The 22,679-nt window shown below is 43.1% G+C and overlaps 1 protein-coding gene across 2 annotated transcripts in view; it reads left to right on the forward strand.

Moving 5' to 3' along the window:
• Window positions 1–22,679, forward strand: part of ASTN2 (astrotactin 2) — a 766,181-nt gene that overhangs the window by 467,274 nt on the left and 276,228 nt on the right. For both annotated transcript variants that reach the window (XM_004677396.2, XM_012721364.1), the window contains exons 12-13: window positions 4,046–4,212; window positions 20,515–20,703. In XM_004677396.2, coding sequence (XP_004677453.2) covers window positions 4,046–4,212; window positions 20,515–20,703 — 356 coding nt within the window. The remainder of the gene's footprint in view (window positions 1–4,045; window positions 4,213–20,514; window positions 20,704–22,679) is intronic.

Here is a 22,679-nt window from a genome sequence, read left to right on the forward strand (position 1 = left end):
GCCCTGTGTGGAGCAGGGATGATGCAGGCTCAGATCCAAGTCGCTGCAATGAAGCAAAGCTCGCAAAAAGCAAGTCACAAAAATGTTGGGTTTCCGGTGCCTATAAAAGTGATGTTTATATGCTACTGTAGTCAGCAAAGTGCAGCAGCTTTACATCCAGAAACCACTGTGCATACCTTACGGGAATGTCACAGAGACCCCGTAGGAGCACAGGTGGTTGGACAAGGGCCTGGTGCAGGGTCGCCGCAGACCCTCCACCTGCAAAAAGTGCAGCATCTGCAAAGTACACCCAAGGAAGAACAGTGAAACGGGGCATCTGTGGAGCTTTGATAAGCAATGTTAAAGGACCCAGTGATGGCTTCTATGGGCGAGACGTTAAAAAGAAGTTAATAGGGTTAGTTAATTTTCTTCAGGGGATTTGAGTTCATTAACTGTTTTCCTTCACCCACTTGTGTTACAGCGAGTTCCTGTCATGTGCTGGGTTCTGAGACAGGTCTTGGTGTGTTTTCTCCTGGAGTCTCTAGAAATGTCTTCGTGGGTGATAGGCCCATTTCCATTTTCCAAATGAGGAAACTGAGGTTCTCTCTGAGGAGAAGGCTTCCCTATAGAACAGGTGTCACAACACCTGTCTGGAATGCAGACCTGACTTCAGTCCCCATATTTTTGCCCCCCAAGCCCCCTCCCGGACTGAAAGAAAGGAAATCGAGACTCCATGAGTTTCTAGAACATGCCAAAGGTCACAAGCCAGTGAGTGTGGTACCTGGGCAGAAGATGGGGGTCTTCGCCTTTCAGGTGACCAGGAAGTCTCCCTATTGTCCAGTGACCTGGACTCCCTCTAAGATTTCCCTGGCCAAGACCTGCCTACTCCCCCAGTCTTATATTTGCTGTTTTTATTTTCTCCCTCCTTCGTGTTTGCTCTGTAACTGTTCTTTCTCTGACACACGTGTATATTTCTTACTTCTCAAACTAGGTCGTTCTCCCCTTAAAAACGCCTGCAACAGCAACTACCATTTGCTGAGCCCTGTGCTAAGCACTTGATCCATTTACCACCTGATTAGTTATCCCTGCCTAAGAAATGAGCTCCGAGTGCAATGACATGAAAACAAAAAGCATGAGGGTCAGACCTTCTGGTGTGGCTGAGCTGTGTTGTCATCAAGATGTTCTCAGTCATCATCTGGACTGGGTGCTCTGGAGCCAGGAGTTTCATCTCCAGGCTCATGCATGTGCTGTTGTAGGCTCAGCCTCGCTGGCTGTTGGCCAGAGGTTTCTGTTCCTTGCCTCCTGGGAATCTCCACAGGCTTCTCACAACACAGAGCAAGTGACAGGAGACAGCGAGACCCCTCAGGCTCCACCCCCTAGTGTGGGAAGCCACACACCATTACTTCTGCCACAGGCTGCGGTGACGTGGCGCAACGTGGGCGGAGAATACACAGGGTGTCAACACGCGGAAATGGCGGGGACAGTGCAAGCATCTCTGAGGCTGGGTGCCACACCACCTGCTGCTCCCAGTCATCAGACCCACAGGACTGGGGTTAGCTCGGCCATCAAAGGTTGAAGAGCTCTAGGCTTATCAGTGAACTTGTCCTCTCTGTCTGAGAGCCTAATGTGGGCTCTCAGAGTGATGAGTCACCTCCAATTTATCAAGCGCCCCCTCTTTCTCCTTGATGATTCAGGTTCCTAAGCATAGGCTAGGAACCCCATTATTCCTGAGAGTGCACAACCTTATAAAGTCTCCTCACAGATGTTATGTTGGCCATTTATCCTAATCCTATGAATGTGTTTATCAGATTAACCCAGAAGGGGTGGAGGGATTTTCTTTTGCACCCCAATACGTAACTTTCTGAAGTTGGGGCCAGTAGACTAGCTATGTTGTGGGAAGCTGTTATCAGTGTACGATACTAGCCGGCAGCTTTGCTATATGTGTTATAAGGACTCAGGCAATGTGTTTCGATGGTGCCTGGACACCTGCTCACTTGCAGAACAAAAGTGGTAAAGAGTGAGCAGCAGATGGCAAGAACTTCAAGTAATACCTGGCCCAGGTACACCCTGCTCCCTGCTGAAGTCAGTCATCCTTTCTGGTACTAGTCTCTGAGTTTTTGCAGACAGACAGGCAGACTCAGCCCCCAGGATGAGCAGATTAAACAAATGACCCCATGACCTGGTGCCACCCTGTCTGACATTGAATGTTCAGGAATCCCTCTGAGCTTGTATTAATATGTACAGCACTTCACTCACATGGAAAATTGATTTTTCTTTTTAAGCACAAAATGTAGCCAGTTTTATAACCTTTCTGCAGCTTGACAAAGGCCATTTATAACCCACGTTCTCCATCACCCTTCCTGGCACTGGTCTCAAATGTTGAAGAACTAGCTCATGCATTTGTAATTATGAATTCTTCTTAGGCAAAATTTCATTTCCAAGAGGGGTGACCTTTTTGGGGGTATGGTACCTTTTGCAAATTAATTTTTGCGTGTGTGTATTGTTACTGATGTTGTTCAGGGTGATGACTTGGAGAGGGGGCTGGGGAGCCAGGCGGGAACAGGGATGACACAGCAGGGGGCATTTTAATCAGTGGTGTCCAGTGATGGATGAGGAGGGCTGGGCGCTGGGTGTTCATCTCAGTGGACAGGAGGTACCAGCAGAATGGCTGAAATGAAACCTAGGATCTTATTTTCTCTCCTGAATTTGAATGGAAACCCCTTCTCCACCTGTTGAACTGGAGAAGATGAGCTCAATCTCATCAAATGATAGAAAAGACACTTAAATTTTCAGTTGCCCCAATAGTGCACGCGCTTCCACGCAAAGCACTCAGGTGCCAAGCAGCCTGGGAGGTTGGCACCGTGGGGGTGTTTAAGGAGCCAGAGGACAGCCTCAGTGGCAGGTAACTTCAGAAGGAGGAAGCACATGTGACAGGGTGGAGAGTTTGAAGTCAGCCCAAGGAAGATTCAAGTCATTGGCATTTACAACACATTTATTTTTTTCTGATATGGAGAATGATGATTTGGAATGACCTGTCTGGTGGCCATTAGGAGGGAGGCATATGGAAGACCAGACAGAAGAGTAAACTGCTTAGGGGGTCTTTTCAGGCTCCCCTTATGTAAGGGAAAATTCACCTGGGACTGTGGCACAGGGGTGCTGAGCTGAAGACAGAGTCAAGGAAGGAAGAGAACTCAGTTGGTGGAGTTTCACACCAGCCCCTGAAGTAAGCTATAGACACCCATGAGCCAATTCATGTTTTATGACAAACACATGGGTGAGTGGCTGTGCCCACTTCACAGATATAAAATGGCGAGGCTCAGAGAGGAAAATAAGTGTGCCCCTGATCACACAATGAGAGGGCAAGAAATGGAATTTAAACTTTTTTTAAAAATATTTATTGATTGATACATACAGAGCTGGGGTATAGGCCAGTGATGCAGGACTGGTGAGAGGATCTACCAGAGAGAGTGGGGAGCAGAACAGGCAGATCGACGAAGCACACTGCTGAGGGGAGCAGCGGGCGGGTCAGGAGAGGTCTGCCGCGCCATGTGGGTCATATCCCTGGTTAAGAATCGAACTCGCAGTGAAGTGGCTGCGGCAAGCTTCAAGGTGCTGTGCTTTAAGCCATTGCACCACGAGGGAGGGCCCAAGAAATGGAATTTAAACTCTTATTGACAAGAGTACTTTAATGCTATGTCACTGCCTCCCTAAGTGGCCTTTAGAGCGGCAGGGCCTTAGGAAATTACAATACGCGCGAACACATGCTTCTGATCCAACACTGTGGACAGTAAGGGCAGCTACCACCTGCCATGGGGCTGCCCTCTGCGTTACCTCCCCTCGTTCTCACAACTGCACAAGCAGACCCATCTTCCAGGTGGGCACCTTGGGCTTCAGAGAGCTCAAGGCACTCGTCCAAGGTCACACAGCTATCAGAAGCCAAACGAGGCTTCTCAACCTGTGTGCATGCTACCGGGCACAGGTCCCTTTCCAGAAGGTGGGAGGTGAGGACGTGGGAGCCATCGAGCACCTCCCCGGGCATAACCACCCATGCTTTCTGTCCAAGCAGTGCCCCGACGACCTGCGGCCCATGAAAGACGGCTCCGGCTGCTACGACCACTCCAAAGGCATCGACTGCTCAGACGGCTTCAACGGGGGCTGCGAGCAGCTGTGTTTGCAGCAGACCCTGCCTTTGCCCGATGACGCCACCTCCAGCACCATCTTCATGTTCTGCGGGTGAGTCTGTCCTGAGGCTCAGACACTACTCAGAGCAGTGGGGTCAGGGGTGAAGAAAAAAGGTCAGGAGCTAAGGTCTGGCCAACCTGGTCCTGACATTCAACCACATGACCTTTCTGCTTCTGTTTTTTCAGCCCAGAAGGTAAAAAAGAAAGAGAGAGAGAGAGGCAGAAGTATAACCTTTGTTGGGTGAAGAAAAATAAATAACTGGGGAATAATTGTGGTAAGCGGAGTCCATGCTCCGGCTGCATCCTAGGTAGGGGCTTTTTCTTCTACTGAAGTTCCTGCCCCATTTTCATCTCCTTTCCCATTGGCATCCCCTTCCCCTGAAGCCCTGGTTAACTTAGCTTTGAGGCAAAAGCAGGCACCTTGAAGGTGTCACTAGGAAAGCAATAGGTGTGGTACCGAAGTGCATAGGCTCAGCCCCGACTTTCCAGGCTGTTCCTGTGGGAATTGAACAGTGTGGAGGGACAGACAGTGTTTCCCTTCTTCCTCCTAGGTTCATTGACTGCTCTAATAATTAAATTGACATAAGACAGGCTGAAAGGAGAGAAACAAATTTAATCACACATGTACAGTAGGCTCGTAACAACAAGATTCAAAGACAGTCGAGCATCCTGAGCTGAGGAGAAGGGGATAGGGGGCTGGAGCTTGGGGGGGGGGCGGGGGGGCGGAGGGAAGGCCTTACTCAGGAAGAGGTGCAGAGCAAAGGTTTGCCGTGTCACGCAGATGGGCATTTATGATGTAAAAATTGTCTCTGGAAATAGCTTTTTTCCTGGTACAGGGAGTTAAGGGCGAGGGTAGAAGCTTTCCCTGAGTCTGCCGGGTCTTTCAGCTCAAAAGAATCCACATGTCCACCTCAATTGCTTTGTCTTTTTTTTTTTTTTTAAGATTTATTTATTCGTACAGAACTGGGGTACAGGCCAGAGATGTGGAGGGTGAGAGGATTCACCAGAGACAGAGTGGGGAGCAAAACAGGCAGATCGACGAAGTATACTGCTGAGGGGAGCAGCAGGCAGGTCAGGAGAGGTCTGCCACACCATGTGGTCACCTCCGGGGGAGGTGGGAATTGAACTCATGTGGAAGTGGTTCAAGCTCCTTTGTGCTGTGCTTTAACCCGCTGCACCACCAGGGAGGGCCCTGCTTTGTCTTTTGGTGTCCTCATGAATAAAGAGGTTTTGATGGTAGGAGGGTGATTCGGTGTGGACATAAGGAAGATAATACACAAGCCTGCCAATGTTCTCACTCATGCTGAGAACTCAACTGAGTATTCAAATTAGCCTGCAACCGAAAGAGAGGGGGTGGGGCAGGGGCCAGCATGCTGAGTGGCCTGGGGTGAGTGACCGACCCTCTCTGGGCTGCAGCTTTGGCCAGCTGGGAGATGAGGTGTCTGGATGATGATGTGTCACATTTTTTTGTCTCCCACATTGAGACCTGTGGTGGTGTCGTTGTGTACCTGAGACCTGTACCTCAGAGTCTGGGCGTCTGGTACCCCTCAAGAATGGCCGCAGTTCTTTTCCTTCCCTACCCAATGATTAAATGTTCACATTAAAAAATCAGCTCATCTCATGACTTTCTGAGACTCAGAAAAAGAACCCTGTGCCCGTGAAGAAGTCTGGCCTTGACGTATGCTCCGTGCTTTTACCGAGATCAAAGAGCAGACTAAGACCTTAGGGCCACCTTTGCAGTCCCGCACGTTACCGAAAAGTGGGTGGGGGGTATGTGTGGGTTTACTCTCCCAGCTTAACACGAAATGAATCTTGTGTGTGTGGTTCTGGATCCTGAAGTCGTTTTCCTTCCAGGGCCTAATTCTGGGGCTCCCTCCCTGGCCCAGGCACACCTGGGGCTGCAGCTGCCTGTCAACCCAGAGTAGGGGCAGATCACCAAGGCCCCAGATATGTATCGGTAAAATAAATAAGAAATAAATTAGTGTATGCAGACCTGAATTTATAGCGGTCTCTCCTCAGCTTAAGTGACTGCAGGGCAGTGTTGAGTAAATTATGCATGGGCTGAGATCTGAGGCTTGAATACAGAATCAGCTGTGTTCTTCTCATTGTTATTTTTCTCCTTGTGTACTTGGGGGTGGGGGGTGCGGTGGGGAGTGAGGTGGAGGTTTGTCCTTCTGTTGCAAATAACAACAGCAAGTAAAATCTACAGCAAGGGCAGTGATGCATTTTGACTTAGAGACTGTGCAGTCAAAGGCAGCCCCCTGCAGCCGCCCAGGGTACCAAGCACACTTGGATGTGTGTCCTGATTTCCCTTGAACTCCCACGGAGACCACAGGCAAGCTTGCAGCCTCACTGGCCCTCTGACCTCCACTGTCCTCCTATCTAAAATTCAGTTTCTACCTGAATATGGTGTCCCTTGGGAAGAGTGCAAAATCCCTAATGCTCATTATACCTTTAAGGTCAAGTCATGTTAAAAAGGTCAGAGGTAGCAATGTGCTCACCCCTCCTTGCCTTGTGCCTTGAGTAAACTACCTGGTGCTTTCTTGCCCCAGTTTCCTCATCTGTAAGGTGGGGATATTGATGTGTTTCTCTAGGGAGTTGTTAGAAGGACTCAAGTTCCCCCATTAATTACGATGTCACATAGGTTAATATTTGTAAAGAGCTTGGAAACCGCACTCTGTGCAGGACTAGCGCTTTCTGTTTTTGTTAATTAAAACGAGGGATCCCAGTAACAGTAGTTCCCTCTCACTTACTTCACTAGTGGGTTCATGAGATGGGAGAAAGTCACCTTCTCCCAGAGAGGGACTCTGAAAGTCTTAAGTAAGATTGGGTGGGGACCCTCCCTGGTGGTTCAATGGGTTAAAGTCCAGCCACCTTAAGAGTTCAATCCCTGACCAGGGAGGTGACCCACATGGCCAACAGACCTCTCCTGTCTCACCTGCTGCTCCCCTCAGCAGTGTATTTCAGTACTATTGAACACTGCCTTTTCTGCTTCCCGCTGTCTCTGGTGAATCCTCTCACCCACCGCCACTGCACCTCTGGCCTGTATCCCAGAGGGTATAATAAATAAAAAAAATCTCTTAAAAATATGATTGAGTAGATCAGAGTACATGTGGACCTCAGAAGTCCATCCAAATGATGATGAGCAGGACAAAAAAGAAAATAAAACCCAGGTCTTCCCAAACCCAATCCTGCTGGTGTTTCAGCATACTTTGAAAATTGCCTATTAATAATGCAAATGAGAATTTACTCTCACTTGTTAAAAGCAAGATAAGCAAAGCCATGAAAGCCATTAGCAGGTGCTTGTGAGAAGGTTTGTGGGGAGAAGTGGCTAGCTACTGAATTAAACCAGGGAAACATTTCCTTTGCTCAAGGGGACCTTCTCACTTGCTGAACACTCTGTGACTTTTCCAAGGGCACAGATTTAATAAACTACTTGCTACCCAGCCCATCATAACCTTATTACTTATTAGGGAGGGTGTATTATCATCCCCATTTACTATCCGGACAACCAGCCACAGAGTAGTTCAATCACTTGCCTGGGGTCACACAGCTGGGAAGTGCTGACCTCACCTCTGGATTCAAACCCAGGCCATGTGACTCCACCTGTCAACCAAGGTGTCTCTCCTGGCCATGGGATCTTGGGCAAATCTTGGGCAAATCTCTAAATTGAACTTTTTTTTTTTTTTATGTAGCCTCAGTTGTGCTTGATGCACCTTTTGAGGATGAAATGAAATTATACATGCATGGAGCTAACACATAGACACACCCAGTGAACAGTCATTAGAATGAGCCTATAGACTTATCACCATCCCCTTTAATCATTAATGTGTGTGTTGTTACCGCTCTGTCTCCAGCACCCAAAACAGTGCCTGGCACATAGTAGGTGCTCAGTTAGTAACTGTTGCATAAAGTTCCTCAATTTGCATGACTAAGAAAGCTGTTCCCAGTTTGAACTTCCCAGCTGTATTTCCAGAATCAGTTCTGACATTTTCCGTCTGCCTGTCCTCTCCTTCTTCCCTGTACCCTTTTTGCCCCCCCTCAATTTGTCAATGACCCATTAGCTTGCACAGCTGTGTTTCACATTTAAGTCTCCCTGTAGGCATCCCCTTCTCCAGGAACTCTTCTCTGAGCCCCATGGGGTGCAGGAGTAAGATGTGCAGTTACCTAGAAACTAGGTAATATAATAATACTTCATCCTTTCAAGTGGGTTCTATTTAATATTGGCTCAATATTTATGAAGTAGGGTACGGCATGCATATAAAGACTGCTCCTTGTTTTAGTTTGTATCTTTGCACTTCTACCCACAGGGCTCACTTTAGCCTCAAATTCTAATTTATCCCAGTGGTATCTTGACACCACTTGCGGACTGCACTTCTGTCTGACTGCCCTGATTGCCAGTCCCGAGTTTAGGCCAAGATCCCGCCAAACTGAGTAAAGCACTTCTTCTCTGGCATCAAACCACCCTCGTCACCCCCGGAAATGAAGTTACCACTTCGCCCTGATCTGTTGACTTATGTCTGCCCTTCTGGTCACTCTGTGAACTCCTCAAGAGCAGAGACTGGCTCCAAGTCCCTTCTGTCCCTGTTGTCACTCCCCGTTGCTTGGCCCAACCGTTTCTTCAACACTTTTATTGTTAAATCCAGGGATTCAGCTACTAAGGATGCGTTGCACCTACTCTGTCTGATCTTTTGTGGGGTGCTATGGGTCTGAAGAGCATTGAAGACCATCCCTGAGCCAGCAGAACTAGAGGGGACACTGAGCACAGGCACTCAGCCTCTCTCAGTTCTGGCTGATTTAATAGCACACAGGTCCCGGCCCAGTGAAGCTGAGGTGTGTGATGGTCATGAGCTCCCAGGCTGAAGAACTTCGACTGAATCTTAAAGGGGAGTGAGCATTGCCTCCCATGAAGACCTTGGCAAGTTACCTAGCAACCAAGTTTGTTTCATTTGTGTGCCTGCGATGTATGCAATGTATGCTTCCAAGGAAACGTAGTATTAGCCACATAAATCCAACCTATAAAGAAATGGGTGATACAAAGATTGTACTGATCAGGACCACTTGTAAGGAGAGAAAGGGAAAGCAAGAAAAAGCTCCAGGGCCTGAAAACAGGAGCATTACTCGACATGAGATCAATTTAGAGCTCTGTGCTTCTTGGCAAACAAAGTACCCAGGGCCGAACATGTGGAGTGTATACTTGTCCTGGCTGGAGAAAAAGAGGGATGTGGTTTTGATTTTGTTTTGTTTGTTTTGTCTTGTTTCAAAGGATAGGTATCGTTACACACCTTTTACCTACCACTTTGTGCTAAGAGAGGTGGCGGCTTCCTTTGCATTCCTGTTCATCGAGTTTCACTTTCTCTCTGATTATTTTGACGTTCTGGTATTTCTCAGGCCACTAGGAAGAAGAAACTAACACCCAGAAGGGCCTCCCAATCAGCTAGGAGGTAAAAGCCTGAAATAGCCCAAGCTCCTCATTTGAATGCACTTAATGTATTTAAATGTAATTTAATTTTAAATATAATGAAAATGTATTTCAAACATGGGCTCAAAGACCATTCTAGCCTCAAATAAGCCTTCCTAGACTCCCTACTTAATGCCATTTTAATGTGATTTGAGGAAGGAGAGGCGATAAATACATGTGTTTAATATCATCGTTAGCTCAGAGCAACTTATTTGCATTATGAAAGCTTAAGACTTCTCTACTGATAGAAAACACTGACCTAGAAACTGGAGACAGTGGTTTTAATTTTGACCTTCAGCAACTGGTCACAGAGGTCTGGGACAATCAGTCACTGGCTTTGTTGTGGTATCCAACTTTTGGGTGAAGGCACAGTTCTTGTCTCTTTGATTTCTGATTGAAGTACATGAACTTTACCTCTAACAGTGAATACAGAATATACACACATCAGGATCTTCTCGAACATCACCATCTTGTGCTCTCTGCTGTTTGAAACATTTGCAAAATCTCAGATGTAAGACATAGTCACAGACAATGGACGGAAGTACAAGAATCCCACACACTTACACAGATAGGTGTTTTCCTGCATGGGTTCAGTAGAACAGTAGTTCCATGAGATTCACCAAGGCAATAAAAGGGCAACTAAGTGGTCCAGCAGCAAGGGAAGGTGTGTTACCTTGTAACTGCCCTTTGCATTTCTGTGATTCTAAGAAAGGCTCCAAGAAGTCCCACGATAGTCAACTGTCATAAGTCCTTGGTTCTGAAATTAAGATGTATTTTGCTGTCAACTATTTGACAAAGCCTGATAGGCCATCTTCTCTCCCATTTTTTGGTGTTAGGTAAAATGCTGGTATTATTAACAGGTATTGCGGCTCTTAGTGTAGAAAAATTTGATCGTTTAGACCAGTGCTCCCATGGAATTTTGTTTCCTTTTCTTTTCTCCCTTCTCTTCAAAAGAAAACTTTTGCATACATTACTTTCAAAATGACTTTTTCTAAAAATGACTTTCTTCTCTTCAGATTCAAAGGACTCTGAGAATAGTTATACTGATCTTACTTTGGCTAATAGTGGGATAGTCCCAAGGGTCTTCCTGACAAGAAGCCCTGAGGCCTCAGTTAATGGATTCATGTGTTTGCTTTCTTAGGCTAGTTCCTAGAGGGCACTGGTGCTGATGAGCCCAGGATTTCTGCCGGGAGTCAGGGCCAGTGAGACAGGAAGAGTACCTGCTTCTCCTTACCTTGCCTGTTGGTGCCTAGACGCACCCCTCATGGTTCCAGCTCTGTGTGATGTGGGAACAGAAAAAAGCTCATTGCCTGAGCTTTTTTCTATTCCCACTTTTCTTGCAGGATTTCAGGTCTCTCCCATTTGAAAAAAAAAAAAAAGTTTCTAGTCTATCCATCTTAGTAAGTAATTGTATGGACTGCATAGACCACTGAGGAATGAATGAATGGTTGAGTGAATAAATACATGAATAAATAAATAATCCTCTGATTTGAAAATTTGCATAAATGACATTACTCTGGAAGTGCCAGTTTCTGCTTTTGAAAAACAAGCAGACTGGAAAAAGCCATTTGTGTTGGAATGGAATGACCATTAGATTCAGAGGAAGGTCCAAATGGAGGTCCCAGTTTTTCCAGAACATTCATGTGATCGTGGTCAAGGAATTTGAAAGGCCAAAGCCTTGAGGTTCTGGCATGAAAGTATCCTCCCGTGCTGCTGAATAAGGATTAAATAAAATGTGCTCTTGGCTAAACATGTATAAGGTTTTATAGTGCAATCTCTAAAGTCCCATCCAGTTCTCATATTCTCTTACTGTGATGGGTAGTGTTAAGGGTAACACATTCATTGCCTTCAGCTAAAATGCCCAGTTTGTATCTTTGTACTTATTTTATGTTTTTTCACTGTGGCATATGTATAAATATAGTTTTGTGCAGATCTTGGCTGGTTTCCTGTGAGCCTACACTCTTTAGATTTTTTGTAAGAAAATCTCCCAGACGACAGAATGTTCTAAAGGAGCTGTATAATTATGTCGCATGGTACAAAAATAAAAAGAGAGGAAAAAAAGAAACCAACAACGAAACAGACCTTTGCATAAATCATTCTGTACCCTGCAGTGGCTTGGCGGAGAGAGATGCTCACGTTTCAAAGCTCAGAGGTTCGCTCGCCTTTATTTTCTTTCTCCCTTCCTCTCTGGGGGTCTCACTGAACAAACCCTGGGTCTTTTATCTCCCCCTTCCTTCTCTCTGTTGAGCCACACTCCTTTCACATCCCGGGCAAAAGAAAATCACCATGAGCCTAGTCATGTAATGTGATTAAAATCTCTCTCTCTCTCTCACACACACACACACATACACACACACACACACACTCACTCACTCACTCATACACTCATACACAAATACAGGCACATACATTCACACATTGGTATGAATTCACACAGACATTCAAAAACACAGCACACACTGACGAACAGGCACACACTCACACAAACACAGAAACACAGAGAGGGGTAGAGACGTACTCCTGTGCCCAAGCACAGGCACACACAGTCACAAAGATAGGCGCACACACAGACACAAATGCAGGCATACAAACAGGCACACAGGCACACTCACTCACTCTCCCTGAGAGGTGCATTTCCAGCGCTGCTCCCCAGCGCCCCTCCAGGCATGTCTCCATGGGCATTTTGCTCAGTTTCACTAAACTGCAGTTTTCTCATCTGATAATCTGAGCAGTAACTCCTGTGAGGGTTTTCTGGTGCTTCCACATGAGTCACCACAAACTTGGTGGCTTAAAACACACAGATTTATTGTTGCATAGCTGTGGAGGTCAGGGCCCCCAAAATCTAGGCACTAGGGCACTTACTCACATACTCCCATCTTTCTCTATTGCAGTCCCTCCTCTGCTTTCAGGTTGTCCTTCTCTGGCTCTCACAGTTTTATAAAGATCTGCAGGATTACAGAGAATCTAGAATAATCTACCTGTCTGAAAATCTGGAACTAAATCATAGCTGCAAATCCCCTTTTGCCAGCAAGGTAGCTTGTTCACAGGTTCTAGGGGTTAGGACATGGACCTCTTGGGAGGAACATCACAGGCTGTAATAAGAGACAAAGTGATCTATAGAAAAGTAGTTCCCCTAGGCAGGTGGCCCTCAGTTCGGTCCTGAGCTTTATACACACATGTTTATGTCTGTGCACTCTCAGGTATGCATATGTAGGGCATATATTTGACTTACATTAACATCAGGAGTATATACATTGATATTTTAAAAGATGTACACATGTTTTTATGTATGATTTATTTCCAATGAGTTCCATTTTATGTAATTTGAGAAAGAACATTGAAGTACAGCAAGCCTTCCAGCTTTAAACAATCTAGATCTAGAGAGAAGCCAGAAGCTAAGACCTGAGAACCACTAATATCAGAATTACATTTCCTGGGACGTGTCAATGGGCGGACCAGATAATAATCACAGATTATAATAGCACCATCATAGTGACATTAAAAATAACACACCATAGCTGATGCATTCATTGGCAATATCATGGTAGATACTGTTTTATCATTTATGGAAGTTATTTCTAGTTCTCATATCAACCCTGTAGTAAAGATTATTAATATCCCCATTTAGCAGATTATGTCACTGAGGCCTAGAGAAAGGAATGAACTTGATCAGAGGCCTATACCTAGTACGTGGTGTGTCTTTTAAACTATTTGAACTGAAGTTTAACTAGATCCAGGGTCTGAGCTTGACACGTTACCTTAAGTAAGAGTGCATCCGCCCCAATGGATTCACCGAAGTGGATCTTAAACTACATTCAGACTAGAATGCAATAATATTAGATATCAGCAACAGTCTCCCAGCAAATGAATTTAATTACATGGGAATTATTAAATATGAAGAGCAACATTCAAAGTAACACTGGGAGAAGGAAAGCGTCATACCCTTTCAGCATGAGCCAGGGCAGCTCCAGCTCAAATTCGCGGACTCCAGGCAAAGCAGGAGAGTTGGAGCTCTGCGACATTTATTAAGACACAAGAAAGACTGGAAATAAACAAATGAGATATTCAATTCAAGAAGCCAGAAAAGGAACTATAAAACAAAGTCAAAGAAAGCAGCAGGAAGGAATTAGTACAAATAAAGCTGAAATAAATGAAAGAGGGGGAGAAAGGAGCCTCATAAATAACACGTAAAAGCCTGCTCAAAGGAGAGAGAGCAAACACAAATAAACACATTAGGAATGAACAGCGGACATAGCCACAGAAGATAAAGCGGATTTAATGAGAATACTCCGTACAACTTTATACCCATAAACTTGAAAGTCTTGATAAAATGCATTATTTTCTTAGAAAATATAAATTACTAAGTTTGTATGATGATGCTGTGGAAAATTTAAATAGACAGCTAGCATAAAATAAAATGATAGGAGAAGTAAATACCAACAGTCGGAAAGAAGACCTCAAGCCCAGGGAAATTTATGTTACAGATCCTCTCAATTCATCAAAGAATGGATACCTTGTGTCTCATTTAAACTGATCCAGAGAAAGAAAATAACACTCCAGTTTTCTAATTTATTCCATAATCCTAGTATCGTTCCAAGGCTCCAAATGGGCAAATACATACTCATCCATCTTGAAAATCTGTTTGTCATATGAGAAGTGAATCCCTTATGTGGTAGGATGAAAAATCAACTTACAAAAATTAGTAACAGCTTTTCTGAATAGCAGAAATAACTAAGTAGGAAATAGAAGGGAAAACATATAAAAAAAAACTATTCTTATCAGCAAGATGGAAACTGAAATAATACAAGGTAGAAAACTAATATTACAAGTAATTCCTTACTTTTGGGCATGTTATATTCCAATAAGAAATTCAGTTAATACCCATGGTGTCTCTGTAAGGTGGGGATTCCTTTATAAACAAGCTAAACAAGCATAGAGAGGTTAAGTATTTTGTCCAGAATCATTTGGCCAATAAGTGGTTGATTCAGGTTTTGGATTCTGGTAGCCTGGATCCAGAATACTTGCTGGTAATGTCTAGAGCATGGTGTATCCTATTATCCCCCACAACATACATGCAAGACATTAATGACTAGAAGTCAAAAACGTCAGTAAAGGCTTTTAAAGGAAACTTGCTTGATAAATGGAAATGCAAATTCTGTTAATAAATCAGATTTTCAGCTGATTTATTCAGTCAGCTAGGATCAGATTAGCTATGTTGCTATAACAAATAAAGCCTCCCTAATAAAGCTTGTAAGCAAAAGTTTTCTTCCTTCCCTCCCTTCTCTCCTTCTCCCTCCCTTCTTTTCTATTGCATTAACATTGGTTCATAATACTATAGAGGTTTCAGGTGTACAGCCTTATAACCAACACCTGTATATGCCATGTCATATGTACCACCAAAAGTTGTGTCAATCAGTCACCATACAGCTGAACACTTTTACTTGGTTCCCTGCCCCCCTCTTTCCCTTCTGGTAATTACTGCACTCTTAAAGTGCAGTAATTTTGTTTTTCCTTTGTGCATTCATTGTTTGTTTTTAATAAAAAAAAAATGAGTTTTTTTCTTCTATGTTCTGTAGCTCCATAGCTAATTCTTTTTGGCTGAAGAATATTCTTGTTTTTAACCTAATTTAAGATATGGTTAAGATGAAAACATTTTTAAGATATTTTTCCCACAACTCTCTGGTGGTGCAGAGTTAAGTCTCAGCACTATCAAGCTGTTGCCAGCCACTGCAGCACGAGTTCAATCCCCAGCCAGGGAGCTGACCCACATGGCGCATCAGACCTCTCTCGCCCCACTGCTCCCCTCAGCAGTGTATCTCAGTAGATCCACCTGTTCTGCCCCTCACTCTGTCTCTGGTGAATCCTGTCACCCCCACCCCCAGCACCTCTGGCCTATACCCCAGTTCTTGTATACATAAATAAATAAACCAAATCTTTTTTTAAAAAAAGATGTTTTTCCCCACCATCATCCCTCATTTCCCCTTGTCGCTCCCCCCACCCCTTAACCTCAGATCTCTAAAAATGTTTATGGATGTCCACTGGAATTTGAAAGTGTTTTATATTATCAAATTGTCTGCAATGTAAATGTCCAGGGTTTGTTTTCTATCATCCTGACTTATGTTGCCATTGGAAATGACTGCAATTCAGCCTTTCTTTGCTTTAATAATCCATTGGTGTGTATATGTCACCTCTTTTTTATCCACTTGTCCATCAATGGACTTTAGGCTGCTTCCATGCTCTAGCTGTTGTAAATAAGTCTGTTATGAACTGGTGTTTTTTGGTTGTTGTTGATGGTTTCATATTCTGTGGCTATAGCCCAAGAATGGAATTGCTGTGTCATATGGTACTTCTACTCCATGCTTACCATAACAGTGGAGAGAGAGAGCTTGAGAATCTCAGGGGATATTTGAAAGGGCTGGGTCTGGCAGTGACTAAGAGCTGGTTAATACCAATCCCATCACATGGAATTCCAACACAGGCTACATCCAGCCCAAGTGTTAAGGGGAAGGATGTCCTAAAGGAACTCTGCAGAGTCTTATGGACTCCACCTACTACTCCAGCTTTCTGGACACTATCCCCTACTCCCGTAATAAGAAACTACAACTCCCAGCAGTACCTGGGAGAGAACTGAGAGGACCCAAGGGCAGAGCTAGCAGGAATTCTGGGACATTTGGGGGATAAATAGGGTGTGATTGCATTTCTTGCTCTCTCACTTGAGAAACAGCTCTCTGGACCGTGTGACTTGGTGTGTTCAGTCAGACTAGCCCTAAGGTATTCCAGTTACTTTGTATCCTGTTCTCTTTCCCTGGGTTGTTTCCTATTCCTTTCCCCCTTTGTAAATAAACCCATTATTGACCCTTTTGTGTGTACCTGCAGTATAACTGATTTGTGAGCCTGCGGGTGAGGCCCCACAGACAGGCGGCCCAGTCCACTCCGGGTTTCGCTGTAATGCAAGTACAAGGTACATAGCCCTCCCATGTGTCCAGGAAGATGACCTAGTCTGCTCAGCCTAAGACATTGTATCTGCCACAGTTATTGGCAGCACTCAGCACAGACTTGACTCACAATGCATTTTTCTTAAAAAAAGAAAAAGTACTCCCTTCCCCCCACATTGTTGTCTGCAATTGTGGTATGGGTTGCATTATCATCCAAAATCCCACTTGGATTTTACAAGGAAACTGGCAAGACAACAGTAAAACTCACCTGAAGGAAAAAAACAAATAAGAACAGCAAGGAATTCTTGATATAGAAAGTTAGTGTTTTTCATGAGGAGACTTAACTACTCTGCCCAAAGTATGCTATAATGCTAGAGCTATGGAAGTAATGGCAAATGATTGCAGGAATATACAAATAATTAAACAGGAAAAACTCTGATCATATATCCATGTTATATACAGGGATTCACTATATGATAAATGGCATTTCATATGTGTTAGTGAAGTAATAAGATCCGTCAGGTAATTGACCACTTCTTTAAAAAATACAACTTAAACTAACCACTCTCACTGTGCACAAAAATATACCCCGTGCGTGTGTGTGCATGTATGTATATATACACACACATATGTATATATTTATACACATATAAAGATTTATTTATGTATGCATGCAGAACTGGGATACAGGGCAGAGGTGCAGGGGCAGTGAGAGGATTCACCAGAGACAGAGTGGGGAGCAGAACAGGCAGATCGATGAAGTACACTGCTGAGGGGAGTAGTGGGCAGGTCAGAAAAGGTAAGCAACGCCATGTGGATCACCCCGGGGGCGTGGATTGAACTTGTGATGCAGTGGCTTTAGCTTAGTGCTGTACTTTAATACGCTGCGCCACCAGGGAGGGACCCCCATATATATTTAATAAACAAAGATGAAAATTATAAAATTACTAGAAGAATATAAAAATGTCCTTATCTTGTGGTTTCCTAAGCATCATTCAAAGTTCAGAGGCAATAAAGGATCAAGATAGATTATAAGGTAACAAAAGCCAGATAAAAATACATGTATAGGCTGAAAGAAAATTTCACTGTATATGGAATGTAAAGGATAACTATAAGGAAAAAATGTATAAAACATACACACCCCAATAAGGAAAGAGACAACAATCACAATAAAAAAAAATGGTCCAAGCACATGGATCAACAATGTACAGATGGGGAAAATGATTTTGACATGAAAAGATAGTAAATCTCACCATTAGCTGGGGAAATGCAAGCCCCTCCCCCACCCCAAATGAGTTATTTTTCCCTATCCCAGCTTGACAGTAATGAATATAAAACATGTAGGGAAATAGGCTCTCCCATTTATTACTGATAGGGTTGTAAGCTGATAGAACCTCTACAGACAGCATTTAGTAGAACTATCAAAATTTTAAAATTCATAAAACATTGACCCAGTAATCCCTCTTCTTACAAACCATTTTATAGAAACATACACACATGCACAGTGATATATGTACAAAGATCTTCATTATGGCACTATTTGTAATAGCAAATAGCTATAAACAACCAAATGCCCATCAATAAAGATTAGCTAAAAGCATTATGGTACATTTATACTATGCAATGCCAAATATCCATTAAAAAGATAGATCTTTATGAAAACTGACTTGAAAAGATCTCTAAGAAATCGTATTAGGTATAAATGTGTATCTCACATCAGTACAGTGCAATTCTGTTTATGATTTTATTGTAAACATGGTATGTATATTACATATGATGTGTATAATCATTAATTATATAAAGCATATATATTTTATAAGATAGTACATATTTATATGTAGTACTTTTTATATTTTATGTAATATAATTCTATATCTCTGAATGTAATATAATGACCTGTATATTCTATATCTCCTGTCCAGTTATATATAATATATAACTATATTACATATAGTTATATATAACATGTATCTAAATGCACTGAGGAAATTCTAGAGCAATGCATCATAATTCACAATCCACTGAAACAAGAAGGAATGGGGGGAAAAGAACATCTTACTCTGTATACTTTGGTAATGTTGAAAGTGTTTAATGATTTACAACAAAAATGCAGAGAAGGGGCTGGCAAAAGGAGTACTGTACCCACAAAACCATCTCTCCATCTTTCCCAGGAAGCTCCTGGATAAATGAGGGAATTTGGCCTCATACAACACTACCTAGATGCTCTACACACTCGTGGGAGCTCACTTCATCTGAACTGCAACTGTATTAAGGGAGAGAGGGGAAGTTGCAGTACATGTACAGATGCAAAAAGAAAGTAGGCTAGGCTTGACTAAAGCACTGGGCCATTTGTCTTCTGAGAAACTCTCTCCAGACTTAGGATGTGTGCCTGTAAACAGCAGTATGGTCAGCACAGCAGCCCTCCTGGAGTTAGAGGAAAGCACAGAAAGAGTGACAGGTGGCTCATGTGCAAGATGTTCTGGATTTTCCCTGGAGTGTTTGCAGGTCAGGGGTCTAGTTCTATTTCCTGCCTTCACTTGGGCTTTATGCCTCTAACACCAGCTACTGGGTGTTTCTGAAACCTGGGCATATTTTCTTCTAGAATCATCTTAGTGTATTCCCCTTCTCCTGTATGAGTCCTCAAATCTCCTTTCAGTTCGAATCAATGGATCTCCTCCTCACCCTATGGAAGAAAGCAGATAAGAGATCACCTGATTTCTAGTGCTTCCAACCAGCACAGAATAACCAGTGCCTTATGGAAACAGACACAACTGGATGTAGAGAAGAGTAGAAAAAGATGCCTTTGTTGCTGAACAAACCTAAATTTGCATGCCAGGGCTGCCATGTGGTGTGGTATACTTTACTTCTTGGCTTCTCACTTTGCTTCTGTGAAAAGCAGGAATGATGGCACTACCTTTTTTCATGGCTAGAAAATAAATATACACAACTTCTAGTGGGTAGTGTATGCTTAATAAATAGAAACACCACTATTATCAGCATCACTACCACTGCTATAATTACTTGGTTAAGGTCATAGAATCTTAACTGTTTTTCCAGCCAGCACTTCAAGCAACCCAGTGAATTAAGGTAGGAGAGGAGTGTCCATTTTTAAGATAAGAACACTGAAGATCAAAAAGGTTAAATGACTTGCCTGGGTTCACAAGTGTCAAGAAGCAAAAGTGACATTTATACAGTTCTCCAGTTATGCAGCCTTTCCTCTAGTATGCCTTTACTTATGTTCCCTAGTCTCTTAAATAATTCCGGTTTCTGGATTGCTATTTCAGGGGCTGAGACTCTGCTTCCTTACCTTTCCCCATGTCCCTAAGAGATTCCTTCCTTACTGCAAAATAATCACATTATTTTATTATTACAAAATGATATTGTAAATATTATTTACAAATCTCATTCAGATGCCGTTCCAGCCTCTAAGACATGTCAAGGACCCTTCTGCTTAGGAGGATTGGGTAGTTAGAAGCCAAGAGAGGCTGCTAATGTTATTGAATGTGCTGTCTGAAAGTTCTACCTTTGAGCTATAGGGGCAATACATAACCTTTGTTTTTGCTATAGTCTTCAACTGTGGTTGACAGATACACTGGGAATAGATTCTAGTTTGAAAACCTAGTTGATAATTCCCTGTGAATTGGTCTGTCATGCTTTTTAAAGTCTGTGTATTCATGGAAAGCAGTTTTTAAATTTGCTTTGTGTGTGGATGTACAGTCTGCTTTCCCCCTTGACTCCTCCAAAATGTCACAAATGACTCTCCTTGAATTTACCAATTTACAGGATTAATGTGCTTCTCTCCAGACACCTGTGCCCTAGATAGATTCCAGCCAGAATAGCTGTCTCTATTCTTAAACTCTGACCTGTTTTACAGGCAAAAGAGGCCTTGGTTTTAGGTCACCCCCAATGGGGGCGTCCAGTCTGCAGAGCTAACTCTTGGATCTGTTTAATCATGCAGTTGTGTGGAGGAGTACAAGCTGGCTCCTGATGGAAAATCCTGCCTGATGCTCTCAGATGTCTGTGAGGGCCCCAAGTGCCTCAAACCTGACTCCAAATTCAACGACACCCTCTTTGGTGAGATGCTACATGGATATAACAACCGGACTCAGCATGTGAATCAAGGCCAAGTCTTCCAGATGACCTTTAGGTATGGAGCAGATGCTTTTACTTTACTGACAAAAATATGAGCCTGGGGAGGGAAATATGGGTACCAGAGAATAGAGATCTGCTATCAGGCCTCAGGAGAGCTTCTTCCCAAGCTTACCGAGACCCGTCGATGAAGGGTTTAAGTCAACATAATTCACTACAGGAGGTTCTTCACCCACTGATCCAGCCCTTAACTTATCCCACTCCCTATTGTTCTAAGTTTATTCACATATTTTAAATTCAATTTTAAATCATCTTGGTAAGTGCAGTTAATGAATTTTTAATTTTTTAAATTGATCTGTTAGTCTACTAAAAACAAGTGTCCTATGTGGACTATTCAGGCAGTTCAAAAATAGAGATATTTAATGAAGTAGAAAATCAAATTCCAGTCATCCAGAAATATCCAGAATTAACATTTTCAGGAACATTCTTAAAACACTACTCTCTCCCACCCCCTCTATCTGTGTGTACAAGCACATACGTGCACCCTGTCTCAGTAAACTTGTTTAGCAACTGCTTTTGTTACTAGCTCAGCAATACATCTAAGATCTCTTTCCCTATTAGCCATACAGAGATATAGGAGAAATTAAAAGATATGAAAGTAAACAGAACAGGAACTAGTTTGGCCAAATGATATCTAGATTAGACATCCCTTTTAACACTGATAGTCTTGCTGGGAATGTTGATGAAACTGGGGCCAGAGTAGAGCCATTAGGTGAGATTTAGTCATGCTTCAAAATCTAAAGAGCCATAAGATAGTAGGATGAGAATTGTTCATTGTAAGAAATTACTACCTTTAAAAAATTATACTTGTACATAACTTTGAAGCAAAACATGATGGCACATTATTACAAAACAAAGTTCTCCTGCCATTTGAGATCATGATTGTTACAATCATCCTGGCTCTTCCATCATCTAATTCATACAGTGATGATGGCAGTGGGCGTGATAATAATGTCTTCCACTTAGTAAGAATTACTCTATTTTCATCCCCCTATACAGATGAGAAGTGAGAATTCTACGTGACTTTCCCAAGACCCCCTTCCAGGAAGTGTCAATGCCCAAATAGTGGCATTTTAACTTCATCATTAAAACTCACTGAGGCTGCACCCACAAGTGGAATGTGACTTTTACTCACTAGAGAGAGGGTGAATGAGTATTCTAACATAAGTCTGGCTGACTCCAAGTCTTATCTTCTGGCCCAATAGATCCCACCATCTCCCACTTCATAATTAGAATGGAGATGTGAATTCTCATTTGACTATTCTGGTTCTAATTTTAACATGTAAGTTTTTACCCCATGCCAGCAGGAAATTTTGTGACACCTAATGGATGTCCTACAATTTGCCTCAATCCTGACACTACCTACCTGGACATAGTGTCAGATTCCCCAGGGTTAAGTCCTATGAACATGCCCATCAGCCCCATATCGATATCACTTGCAAATCCAGTCTGTCACCTGTGCTTCTAACCAGCTATCTGTAGACTGAACGTTCCAAAGATCTGATTCATTTGCTAGACTAGCTCACACTTAATAGATAAATGACTTATTGTAAGAGGATATCAATCTGTAATAGCCAAATGGAAGAGAGGCTTAGGGCAAGGTGCAGGGAAAGAGAATGAATATTCCACGCCCTTTCCAGGTGCCCCTATATTCCAAATACCATGCTGTTTGCTTGGAAATACAATGGAAAAATAGACACTTAGGTATAGTGGGTGTGTGGGTGTGATCTTAGCCGTTTATTTCTGTTGGGTGCCATGAGGTACAGATCTAGAGTTCCTGTTAAGCAATTAGCATGGGATCTGATTTAGTTCAGTTTGTTTTAGAAGAGTGGTAGTGATACAGCTATTAGATTACAAAGCAATAATAAAGCTATGCAGTGTACTTTTCAAATGAAATGTTACTTAACTAATACCTAGAAGATGAGTGGGAATTAGCACTGAAAAGGGTTTCAAGTGGAGACAGATGTTCTAAAA

Source organism: Condylura cristata, unplaced genomic scaffold, assembly GCF_000260355.1.
Source record: "Condylura cristata isolate star-nosed mole 26May11 unplaced genomic scaffold, ConCri1.0 scaffold00006, whole genome shotgun sequence".
Lineage (NCBI taxonomy): Eukaryota > Metazoa > Chordata > Mammalia > Eulipotyphla > Talpidae > Condylura > Condylura cristata.